Consider the following 13,136-nt stretch of genomic DNA (forward strand, 5'->3'; position numbering starts at 1 on the left):
CAGCTGATGATCTGCTTGTATCCATGCTAGTGTTTAAAGTCCAACATCTCCCTCTAGTGGTCATATATGAACCATGTGTGAGGATGCTGTTAATGTAAAATGTGAATCACAGTGTTCCAGTCAGTCATCAGTGTGTCTCTGCACAGCTGTAATTAAAATGTGTTCAGAGGGCCTCAGTGTCTGAATGGTTCCAGTTCAGCTCCATAACAGCAGCGTCCCTGGTTTGATTCCTGTGTTTCAGCTCATATCTGCCTCTCTCACTGAGGGGGACGTACACACACACACACACACACACACACACACACACACACACACACACACTAACCACTAACTCTATTTGAACCAATAGAAAGCTGGTGCTCAGAGGAAGAGGGCGGGCTTTACTTGGTGTCAGTGACAGAAATGAAAAGAAGCTCAAATGAGTGAGAAGGACGATGAAGGAAACATCTGTGCTGTGTCTGCTCTGTAAGTAGAATCTCTGTGTTTGTTTGAATTCTTGTACTTTGACTGTCTGCTCTCCTGATAACTGATGATGAGGAGAAGACATGAAAAACAAATCAGGCTGAATTCAAGTTAAAAACACCACGAGGACCAACTGCAGGTCTGAACTGACTCTTTATCTTTGCTCAGGAGTCGAGGAAACACAGCAGGCAGTGAAAAGATCAAATCATTCACTCATTATATCAACACAGCTGCACAGTGTGACAGTAATACTTATAATTAGTGCACATTTTTCTCTATATCTCCACAGTGCAGTCAGTGCACCTATAGTAGCAATACTGATGGTTTAAAGAACTCTTTAAATCTTTAAATAAGAAGCAGAGACTGTTTAAAATCTGTTTCTTGCCACAGAAAACTTGCAGTTGATCAGTAACATGTCACATGTCAAACACTGACAGCTGGACTCCATATTTTCCTCAAAAACAGATGAAAAATGAATGAATATGGATGAATGATGCTCTTTCTTCTTCTTTTTTCAATCGTTAATACTTTTTTTTTTTAAAGGCAGCACGGTAGCATGGTGGTTAGCACTGTTGCCGCACAGCAATAAGGTTCTTAGTTCAATTCCACAATCAGGCCAGGGTCTTTCTGTGTGGAGTTTGTGTTCTCTCAGGCTTCCTCCCACCGACCAAAAACATGCAGCTTGTGGGGATAGGTTAATTAATCCGATTGATCAATTCATAGGTTGATGGTTGTCTGTCTCTGTGTTAGACGTGCAACCTATCCAGGGTGTACCCTGCCTCTTGCCCTATGACAGCTGGGATAGGCTCCAGCGCCCCCCGTGACCCTGAAAAGGACGAATGGATGGATAGAGTTTTTTTTTTTTTTTTTACTCTTTTGTCAAACTTTACTGAAATTTTTTTCTGGAATCAAATAGAAAACGACCAGATATATCAGAGAGAGATGAGTTTGTGTGTTTGTCAGCTGTTTGTGTGGAGTTGTTCTTTATGTTCACCTCAAACCAACCTGAGTGTCATTTCTCTTTAGTTCTGATCTCACTGCTGAGCTGCACAACAAACCAAGGTCAGTAACCTTCTTCTGTCACAGTTTAAACCTGATAAGTGCTCACTGATATGACCTGATTGGGTTCATGTTTCACTATGTAAAGTCTAACAAATAATCAATCTTTATTTTAACCCTCACAGCTCGTCTGACTGTGAGTCCCAGCAGCTCTCAGTTCTTCAAAGGAGACTTTGTGTCTCTGAGCTGTGAGGAGGACGACAGCTCTGCTGGATGGACTCTGAGGAGGAACACAAGCAAACCAAACATCACTCAGTGTGGAGATGGGTGGGGAAGATTAAATGGTTCTTCCTGTGACATCGGTTACATGTACCCACTGGACAGTGGAGTTTACTGGTGTGAGTCCAGAGAGGGTCCCATCAGTAACATGGTTAACCTGACAGTCACTGGTAAGCTGAGTGTGTGGAGTTAGTGTTGATGAAGCTGTGTGTAAATGGATGAAATGCTGTAGTTTGTCTCTGTGTTGAGGTGGATCAGTGATCCTGCAGAGTCCTGTCCTCCCTGTGATGGAGGGAGATGACGTCACTCTGCTCTGTAAAACAAAGACCACTCCCTCCAACCTCACAGCTGCTTTCTATAAAGATGGCTCCCTCATCAGGAAGCAGCCTACAGGTCACATGACCATCCAGCATGTTTCCAGGTCTGATGAAGGCCTCTACAAGTGTGACATCAGCGGTCATGGAGAGTCTCCATCCAGCTGGATCACTGTCACAGGTGACACACTCACCTGTCTGTGTTTCTGCAGCTTTCAACATTCACAATGTGACGACAACTTAATGACTGTGTTTGCTTTATTTTAGGGGAACACACCACCACACCTCCACCTACATCCACACCTCCACCTGGTTCCCCTCTCATACCTATGTTGTCATCTGTTGGATCAGTCTGTGTTGTGGTTCTACTGGTGTTACTGGTTCTGCTGGTGGGACGATGTGTTCACAGGAAACCTGAAGGTGAGACACAGACTTCTGGATTTTATAAATTCATTCATTTTAAATTGTGTTTGGTTTTGATGGACATGTTAACATTTACACACATTTGAAGGTTGAACATTTCAGCTTCACTTAAAGCTGTTTTACATGTTTGTAAAACTTCCGCATAAACTTTGATGTCAAGCCTTTTATTTCAGTAATAATCTACATGTCCTGTTAAAACTTTGTTTCTGATTTGAAAAAGAAAAATATAACTGACTCATGTTGAGGTTCACAATAGTTTAAACTCCTGTTATTTTTTTCTTTGATAACAGAGTCTATAACATGAGCGAGCCCAGTGTCTGCTCCATCAGTGAAAGATGGCTGTAGGCACTGTGACGCTGCTTGGTAATATAATATAATATAATATAATATAATATAATATAATATAATATAATATAATATAATATAATATAATATAATATAATATAATATAATATTTGAGGACATTTCCTCTGACTATCTTCACCTAATTTATCTTGGGTGGTTAGAATTAGATTTTTGTTTATGAGCGCTATTTCTTACTGTTATCATGTGATGGATGGTTTAAATTCACAGTTATAAAATATAAAATAAAAAATATATATTAAAAATGTTTAATTAAGCATTTTACTAATCTGGTGCCAGAATTTACCACTGAAAGAGTTTAAATTAATACTTCTGTTTACACACATATTGATAAACTGTCTGCAGTGTTTATTTAGATTTCAAAGATCAAACCAAATGTAACCATGAATGTTTAACTCTGTACTTACTGAGTGTTGTTCACTGTGAGCTGGACTGTGTGTTTGTGGTCTGTGGTTAACTGAAGCTAACAGCTCTGCAGTCATCCAGCATCCTGTTTCTGAACAAACAGTAAACTCTGCACACAGACCACAACTCTAAAGATAAAACTAATACTTTTTTTAAAATTCCACTTCTTAAACATTATCATTTTCTTTATGATCAGCTGTTATTCCTGCTCTGATGTCCTCTGTGTGTGTTTGCTGTGCAGACAGTGATCCAGCTACAGTCCACTCAGCAGCGAGAACTGAAGACGTCACTTGTGGAAAAATCATCATCAAAGACAAGAAAAAGAAATCAAATCTGAGAGGTGAAGCTGCTCTTCTTCTGTCTCTGCCATGGTTCACTCAGGCTTTGCTTTAAGCTACATGCTAATAATAACATGCTAAGTTATTAGCATTCTCCTTCAATCTTATGAACACATTTGCCTTCAACATACAATTACTGACCAAGTGTTTGCGTCAAGCACTTTGTTGATTTATTGAACACATAAGTAGCTCCTAGATAATGAAACTCAAGCACCACCATCAAGACAAACTTTTAATTTAGAATAAATGTATCTTTAAAAGTTCGCATTTAATTCTTTTCAAAATTACTGTCAACATTAATGACCACAAGTGGATGAACCCTATTGGGTTTTGGTGATGACATGACCTTTTTTCCAGCACTGCCATTAGGTCAAATCTTTTATCCATGTTTTTTTTATTTTATGTGTCCATCCATGTCCTTTAGAATGAATCCTGTTTTCTTGTGACCCAGGACCCTTTGTTGTATCACCACGACATCACTTTCACTCACCCCTCCTCTTTTCTTATCCAGGCTTGAGATCGGCAATGGCAGAGCTCTTCTGTTTGTTTGTTTTTTTATGTGTGTGTTTGTGGTGAAATTCAACCATTTGTGAAACAGAAAATTGTGAAAACATCAGTAAAATAGTCAGAATATGTAACAGTTCTTGTCCAACAATTAAGTTTTTTTTTGTACACACCCTCTGTTGTGCAGAAAGTGTGTGAATGCTCCTTGCAGGCGTATTTCTTCCATTGTGCTAGTCTTAGAATCATTTCTTTTGGGACAAACCTGCACCTTCCATATTTCCTGCCCATGGTTTTTAGCATTGGAGAAGTTGGGCTGTTTGTATTTGTCTGTTCGTCCCTCAGAATAGCTGCAACAGTGGTTGATGCTCTCAGATGGCGCCCCTTTTCTCTCAATATGAGGTTTCACCAGAGTATTACCAAGCTGCTCCAGGAAAATCGTCCTCGACTCTGTTTGTGCATCGTGCTGAACAGCAGGACATTTTTCCTTTTCTTGAGCCAATAGGAGACTAGAGTTGCTTTTTCAGTGAAGGCAAACGCTGAAGATGTTACCTTCCTGCTCTTGACAGCAAGAAGTTCAGAAGGAAGCTCAGGCTTGTTCTTTCTCACTATCCCTAACATGGTAAACTTCCTTTTGAGCAATTCCTCATCCAAGGCATGATACAAAAAAAAAATTGCATGTGAAATTATGCACACGCAGTCCTTCAGCCAAATCAACCATCACTCTTTTGGCCAGGTCTTTCCAACTGTCCCCATATACACACCTCCCCTCTAAATTTGTCATCCGAAGGACAGTATTTTTAATCGATGGTGTCATAAAGATCTCAAATGATGACTTGAGGTCCTCAACATGGCTGACTGCATACCTGGTGGGGACTGGAACCATTTTGATAATATTAGAAGCACTAAGTCTCCACTGTTGTTTAAAGTTGGGAAAGGGACCATATTATCTTTCCATTTTTGGAAGGCATTGTGTATGCTGATGATTGAGAGACAACAGGAGGGCCAATACTCTCATTCTCATTAGATTAGAATTCACAATCCTCCGTCTCTGACACATTCTCGTCTATGTGACTTTCACCGTCAAAGAGTTGTGCCAAAACCTGATTGACAGTGAAGCTTTTCCCAGATGACACTTTTTGAGACAGCACACATATTACAGAGTACACAATACACCAAGAGTAGTAATTTAGATAGAGGGATGTCATGGAAGCTTTTATAAGTTTGCTACTCCCTAATTTTGTACGAGCTGTCAACGTCCTTGCAGGAAATTCCCTCCCACCACATGTGAAATATCAGTTCTAATTCAGCAGGGTCAAAATGACCCTGAGCATGATAGAAGGGTTTCTCACTATGATTTGTCCAATTTATTTTATATTGATTAGGGTAGACCACGGTGGGTTGTCACATTGCTACAGATAAACTAGAGGGCACTTGAATCAGTTTCTCACTAGCAAGCTAAAGACATAGAGCTAGATTAAGTAGCAGCTCTTATGTAGCTACATTATAATATTTATCAAGAGGTCAGTTGGGGGTGTTTATGTCACTGGTCCTGAGTTTGGTTGTTACACGTGTCAGAACCGAGCACCTGAGGGTGAGAAATGTTTTTGCAGCTAGGGATATAAAGACGGCAATATTTTTCATTTCTTTGTTAGCAGAATAGTTTGTGTTGGTCCAAGGAAGTATGGTTTCAGTGTGTGTCTGCAAAACCTGATCTCACAAACAGTGTACCCATGGCAACCCACTGGAGGAGCTCATTACCTTACAGGGTTGCTGGATAAAGACTAGCAACCTTTAAATTGAGATCACAGAAACTTTCCCCACCTGGAGGATTGAGTGTGTATCAAGACTTTAAATGGAGAACAGTTCAGACTCAGTTTGATATTGATGTAGTTCAGTTTGTTCTCACATGAGACTTCCTCACTATTACTCAGGTTAACAAATCTCACACAAAATGACTGTTGAATGTCATTTAAAATGTGTTGGGAACCTCTGTCCTTTTTTAATAACATCAATGATTCATCACTACAAAATACAGTCATGGTTGTGGAATCTGTTCTCAGTTGTTTTCATGACTTTAATAAAGGCAACATTATTAAAGTCTGTAAATTCCTTCATTTCAGTGCACATAAAAAAATAATTCACGATAATTATCGCTGCTTCAAATTCATGGTTTAAAAAAATGGTGTATTAGATGGTCAAAGGAGCTTGCAAAGAATTAGTATTAGATGGTGTTTATTTCTAAACTTGTCTCTAACTTAAAAGAAAAAATTATGAAAAATATTTTTTACTGAAACATAATTAATAGTTATTGGACGACTAACCCTGTCATGTAGTCAAAAACATAGTGTGCATTCATGTGGTGATGAAGGATTTGTCTGGTGCAATTCCAGAACAATAAACCAGCTCAATGTCCAAATGTGGCTCATCTCCCCACACAAGTTATCAGCAGGATTATTGAGATTTATTTGTTGATATGAGACAGACTAAACAAAGCAAATGTCTTCTAGTATAAAATATCATTCTGACTCTTCTGAAGTTCTGCATGTGAAACCACAGCAGCTCCTTCCTGTTGTTCACTTCTGCTCAGGCTAATAAAAGTGTGATCATGCGTGCTTTGTGGTCTGTGGGGAAGTTTGTCAGTTCTAATTTAAAAGAGATGGCAGCTTTGTGGTCATCCACTTGTCTTTGTCTGGTTCCTCACCCAGGAACAATTTGCCATGGGAGACCCTACCAACAAAGTCTCCTGACAACACAGAAACCCCACAGAACTAGTGATGGCCCGCTTGAAGCTGACGCTCCGGAGCGTGTGTCGAAAAAAAACAACACACTGGTTCAGAAGCACTGTGTCGAGGCTTGCTTCGTTTGGCAAAAGTCACGTGACCAGTGACGTCCGAAGCTTCATTACGCACGTAACTGCTTCGGTACCTGATTCAAACGGATATAAGGAAGTGAATCATCCACGGGATTCATGGAGTGTGTTGATGGTGACAGAGAGCGAAGAGGTGATCATTCCACTGACAGATATGGAGCCAGCGAGGAAGAGAGGACGTTCTGGCGTGTGGAAATATTTTGAGTTGATTTTGCTCAATTCATTTTATCTGCCGAAGTGAAAAACTTGAAATGTCCAAAATCATGTTTTCATAATGTAAATATCATTACAGCATATGACTTTAGGAACACTTCCATGTGAATTAAAGCTGATGAAGACTACAAAAATGTATTTGACACTATACGTACATTACATTGCTACACAGTTTAGAAAATCATTTTGTTTATTGTTTTTAGGTGATAGTCTGCAGGACCCAGGAATACCTGCATATCTACCAGCTTGCAGTGTGGTTCCTGCACTCCACAGCCTCTTCTGTTCCATGCAAGTGGATTTTCTCCAGGGCAGGAGAAACTATTTCTAAGAAAAGAAACAGACTCAGCCAGCACACAGTAACACTAATCCTCTTTTTAACTGTAAATAACAAAAGGGCTACCTGACATAGATCATGTTTTTACTTTGCAAGTTCTTGATTAGGGGTGGGTTTTGATTATCGCTTTTCTGATTACAATCCATGCTAAATTGAATAAAGTGATATTGATTCATTAAAATCCCATGTCGATTTGTAAATTAACGTTATTATGCCTGAAACGCCAGCATCTCAGGTTAAACCTCACAACATGTCGTCAAACACCAAACAGCTAAAACAGTAACTGGGAGCAGGTTTACGGATTCTGCATACAAGCGTGAACACAGAGCGCGGACCCGACGCGTCAGAGTCAGATTTTGATGTGTCGTCGGGTCCGCGCTGTGTTTGCCTCTTTTTTTTTCGCTGGCTTCTGCAGCTGCAGGTTTCATAACTCTCTGTTTACATCTCTAATTAAGTCTCACATGTGTCAGCTTTCTTTTAATAGATACGAAATTATGGATATATACTGTTAAATGATCAGACTTGTAATGTTTCTGACTGAGGCAAAACTTTCCAGATTCCAATCAAATTGAATCGGATCCTGTATCGAATCAAAATGATTCTACAAATCAGTGACGATGCAGCCGTACTCAGCTTCCTAAGCATTTTCCCTTTCCAGTTCACAATCAATCCCACCCCTAGGTCAAAAATATGTATAGGACAATTGGCCTAATCTAATATTTTGTATGAACCTGTCCAGCTGTCCAGTGATTAAACGACAAGTAGATGGAGGCAGGACTTCACAGCAGGGGCATACTCCATAATGTGCTGTGCATTATCATATGTATATTATATATATTGCTCACTTATTGTATTTACCAACATCAAGGAGTTATGAGCAAAGAAAGGCCACCATAGTGCATGTTTAAATAGGGAAAGTTTATTGATCAAAATGTATTACGCAAATACGCATTACATTTTTTTCAGCCCCCCAATCGAGAAAACAAAACCAATTACATGTTCAAAGCAACGGAACGGTGGCCCAATATCAGAGAGAACTCCACTCTTGAGTGAGCAGTGATAATTGAGCAGTCCGTTTTATTTTGCAGGTTCAAGCTGCTCTTCAAAATTTTCACCACCAGATGTCACCGGAGAGGACTGTGTTGAAAAGCTTCGAGTAATGAACCGTTTTTCAATACAAGCTTCAGTGCTTCGGAAAGCTTCATTTGGCCATCACTACACAGAACATACAAACCTGTCACGGCCCCCGTGTCTCTCTGGTTGGCTCACGCTGGCTACAGGTTTTGTTGTTGTTCGTTTTTGTTTTTGTGTTCTTTGTCTTTCCTCCTCCTCTCTGCCTGGGTGGAGCTCGTTACGGGCTCTCGCTCTTGGCCCACGCACCTGTGTGATTGTGTCCAACTGCTGTTGATCTGGCTGATTTCCCCAGCTGCTATTTAAGGCAGTGGAACATAGCAGCTCACTGCTGGAATGTTGAACCTCCTGAATATCCCTCTTCTGGACCAAATTACGGGACATGCCCAGATGTAGCAGCGTGTGTGGAGTTTTGGAGCGAGTGCGGCTGAAGAGGAGTGCGTGTGTGCGGAGGAGCTGTGGCAGTGACTGTTTGGAAGAGGAAGCGTGTGTGTGTGGATTCCCCCATATATACACATATATATATATATATATATATATATATATATATATATATATACATACATACATACAGTGGGGCAAAAAAGTATTTAGTCAGCCACCGATTGTGCAAGTTCCCCCACCTAAAATGATGACAGAGGTCAGTAATTTGCACCAGAGGTACACTTCAACTGTGAGAGACAGAATGTGAAAAAAAAATCCATGAATCCACATGGTAGGATTTGTAAAGAATTTATTCGTAAATCAGGGTGGAAAATAAGTATTTGGTCAATAACAAAAATACAACTCAATACTTTGTAACATAACCTTTGTTGGCAATAACAGAGGTCAAACGTTTACTATAGGTCTTTACCAGGTTTGCACACACAGTAGCTGGTATTTTGGCCCATTCCTCCATGCAGATCTTCTCGAGAGCAGTGATGTTTTGGGGCTGTCGCCGAGCAACACGGACTTTCAACTCCCGCCACAGATTTTCTATGGGGTTGAGGTCTGGAGACTGGCTAGGCCACTCCAGGACTTTCAAATGCTTCTTACAGAGCCACTCCTTTGTTGCCCGGGCGGTGTGTTTTGGATCATTGTCATGTTGGAAGACCCAGCCTCGTTTCATCTTCAAAGTTCTCACTGATGGAAGGAGGTTTTGGCTCAAAATCTCACGATACATGGCCCCATTCATTCTGTCCTTAACACGGATCAGTCGTCCTGTCCCCTTGGCAGAAAAACAGCCCCATAGCATGATGTTTCCACCCCCATGCTTCACAGTAGGTATGGTGTTCTTGGGATGCAACTCAGTATTCTTCTTCCTCCAAACACGACGAGTTGAGTTTATACCAAAAAGTTCTACTTTGGTCTCATCTGACCACATGACATTCTCCCAATCCTCTGCTGTATCATCCATGTGCTCTCTGGCAAACTTCAGACGGGCCTGGACATGCACTGGCTTCAGCAGCGGAACACGTCTGGCACTGCGGGATTTGATTCCCTGCCGTTGTAGTGTGTTACTGATGGTGACCTTTGTTACTTTGGTGCCAGCTCTCTGCAGGTCATTCACCAGGTCCCCCCGTGTGGTTCTGGGATCTTTGCTCACCGTTCTCATGATCATTTTGACCCCACGGGATGAGATCTTGCGTGGAGCCCCAGATCGAGGGAGATTATCAGTGGTCTTGTATGTCTTCCATTTTCTGATGATTGCTCCCACAGTTGATTTTTTCACACCAAGCTGCTTGCCTATTGTAGATTCACTCTTCCCAGTCTGGTGCAGGTCTACAATACTTTTCCTGGTGTCCTTCAAAAGCTCTTTGGTCTCGGCCATGGCAGAGTTTGGAGTCTGACTGTTTGAGGCTGTGGACAGGTGTCTTTTATACAGATGATGAGTTCAAACAGGTGCCATTCATACAGGTAACGAGTGGGGGACAGAAAAGCTTCTTACAGAAGACGTTACAGGTCTGTGAGAGCCAGAGATTTTCCTTGTTTGAGGTGACCAAATACTTATTTTCCACCCTGATTTACTAGTAAATTCTTTACAAATCCTACCATGTGGATTCATGGATTTTTTTTTCACATTCTGTCTCTCACAGTTGAAGTGTACCTCTGGTGCAAATTACTGACCTCTGTCATCATTTTAAGTGGGGGAACTTGCACAATCGGTGGCTGACTAAATACTTTTTTGCCCCACTGTATATATATATATATATATGTATATATATGTGTGTATATATATGTGTGTATATATATGTGTGTATATATATGTGTGTATATATATGTGTGTATATATATATATATATACACATATACATACATATATATATATATATATATATATATATGTATATATATGTATATATATGTATATATATATATATAGCACTGAGGTGATCCCTGTTGTAAATAAATCTCCTTTTGTTCTCTAAGAAAGAACTGTCTGCGCGTGAGTCCGTCCAGTAGCCATGACAAAACCCCTCCACAACAATAAGAAAGTAATTTACAGAAGGTTGGCATATTGTGCCATGGGAGTTTGCCCAACCAGTCTACATTTATTTTGTGGAGAAGGTATTTGACCATGTCCGATCTTGGGGATCCCGTGGGTGTGCTTTGGCAGTATGCAGTGTCCAACCCACTGATGGACTCCAGGGCTACTTTTTTTTTTTTTTTTTTACTGCTTCTGTTCAAAATTTTTATGGACAGAATTTCTAGGCATAGACAAGTGGCATAGCTATCTCTGCTCTTTGCAGATGATGTGGTTCTGTTGGCTTCATCAGGTGATGGCCTCCAGCTCGCACTGGAATGGTTCGCAGAAGAGTGTGAAGTTGGTGGGAATAGATATCAGCACCTCCAAATCTGAGGCCATGGTCCTCAGCTGGAAAATGATGAAGTGCTCACTCCAGGTCAGAGTTCCTGCCCCGAGTGGAGGGATTTATGTATCTCTGGGTCTAGTTCGCGGCCGAGGGGAACAGGGAGTGGGATCGACAGATGGATAGGTGCTGTGGCTGCAGTGATGCGGATGCTGTACCGGTCCTTGGTGAAAAGAGACTCATCTCAAATACTTGGTCCAGTTTTACTCCTCATTCAAAAAGCATGTACACCTGGGTAGTTCACAGGGAAGGATCTCTATAAATAGCAATGGCGGCAAAGGCAGCACCTAGCAGACCACTTTTGAAGTCGCTAGAAATCCAAGCATTTACACACACTTCAAGCTTGTCAGAAGTTGCTAAAGTTATATCCTAACATTGAGAAAGGCAACACTGGGCTGCTAAAGTAGAGCAATGCAGCCCAAAGCAACTGGTGTAAAGCACTCCTTACAAACACTTTTCCCAGTGATGATGGAAGAGTTCAGAAAGTAGAGCTCAGGGTCACCAAGCAAGGCTGAGACAAAAGGTTCCTGAGGTCTGTGTCTTGGATCATTCTGCTGATAAAAAGTAATACTAAAACCCTCTTTTCAACTAGTTTTGTGTAATTATCTGCTGCAGTCTTTCATGTTTATGCCTTGAAAAGCAAAGAGCAGTAGAACCGTATGTGTTGTAGACATTCTAGTAGCTTGATGTTCTCTGCTATTTACCAGCAGAAGGCTTAGCTTTGCTATCTGCTTAACAGTATGCCCAGGTGCATTAGGGGTTTTATGACCCCACCAATAATGAGATCCAGCCAATATACCCCCCCCCCCCCCCAATAAAATTATTAATTATGGTGCATAAATAGTTTGATTTTCTTTAATCATTTCAATTACTGCCAGCAAAATGTTTAATCATCTATTAATGTAAACTGCTTTTTCCCTGACAGTTACTTCTCCCACGCTATGAGCTGCTTTAGCAATACTGAAAAAACAGCAATATGGTACATCGATGATACTGAAGTTTCGCCTATCCCATTCTTCTTATGAAGTGGTGTTGGAATTACCAAGAAATGTATTCCTCCCCATGCACTGCTGGCTCTGTTGTGCTGGCTCTGGGTCCATTGTGTAACTCACGCCACCAACATTACCAGGACGCCTACATTAGAGCCTCTTATTGCGTGTTTTGGTTGGGTTTCCAGCAATCAGAATCAGAGAAACTGTATTAATCCCAGATGGAAATTGAGTAAAATAAAAAAGGGGGGCCACATATCGTACTCAAACCGGCCACTCTGAGCCATGCAATATATGATAGATACCCATCCAACTGAGCTAAACCTGCACCCGACTGTGGTGCAGGTCACCAAACTGGAGAGGTATAGAGGGGATAGCCTAACTAACATATGAAACCAGAAATGACCGCTTTTTATTCTACTTATTTCAACAAAGTAACTGATTCTGATTACCACCTATTTAAACGGTAACTGTAACTGTAAGACTGTAACTGTAAGACTAACAGTTACTCATATTTTGTATTTCAAATACGTAACGCTGATACATGTATTTCATTACTCCCCAACACTGTTTGTAGGCTTGTTGTTTACAAAAAGATGTAGTCTATGACGGCAACGGTAGGTTGAGGATTAACAGAAACATCTGGTTAGCTGTTCTTTAGCTT

General features: G+C 40.8%; 1 protein-coding gene across 3 annotated transcripts; it reads left to right on the forward strand.

Annotated features, from left to right (window-relative positions):
• The first annotated feature begins 401 nt into the window (after positions 1-401).
• On the forward strand, positions 402-7,684 carry LOC113010818 (Fc receptor-like protein 1). 3 transcript variants are annotated; one of them, XM_026150044.2, is made up of 7 exons: positions 402-465; positions 1,489-1,524; positions 1,647-1,910; positions 1,990-2,235; positions 2,322-2,474; positions 3,487-3,585; positions 7,373-7,684. In XM_026150044.2, the coding sequence occupies exons 1-7, from the start codon at positions 435-437 to the stop codon at positions 7,495-7,497; spliced, it is 954 nt and encodes a 317-aa protein (XP_026005829.2). In that variant the 5' UTR covers positions 402-434; the 3' UTR covers positions 7,498-7,684. The 3 variants fall into 3 exon arrangements, with proteins under 3 accessions (XP_026005829.2, XP_080155314.1, XP_080155315.1); XM_080299188.1 differs by lacking the exon at positions 402-465 and having other exon boundaries at positions 724-1,524; XM_080299189.1 differs by lacking the exon at positions 402-465 and having other exon boundaries at positions 725-1,524; positions 4,095-7,684.
• The last annotated feature ends 5,452 nt before the right edge of the window (positions 7,685-13,136 follow it).

Source organism: Astatotilapia calliptera, chromosome 3, assembly GCF_964374335.1.
Source record: "Astatotilapia calliptera chromosome 3, fAstCal68.1, whole genome shotgun sequence".
NCBI classification, from domain to species: domain Eukaryota; kingdom Metazoa; phylum Chordata; class Actinopteri; order Cichliformes; family Cichlidae; genus Astatotilapia; species Astatotilapia calliptera.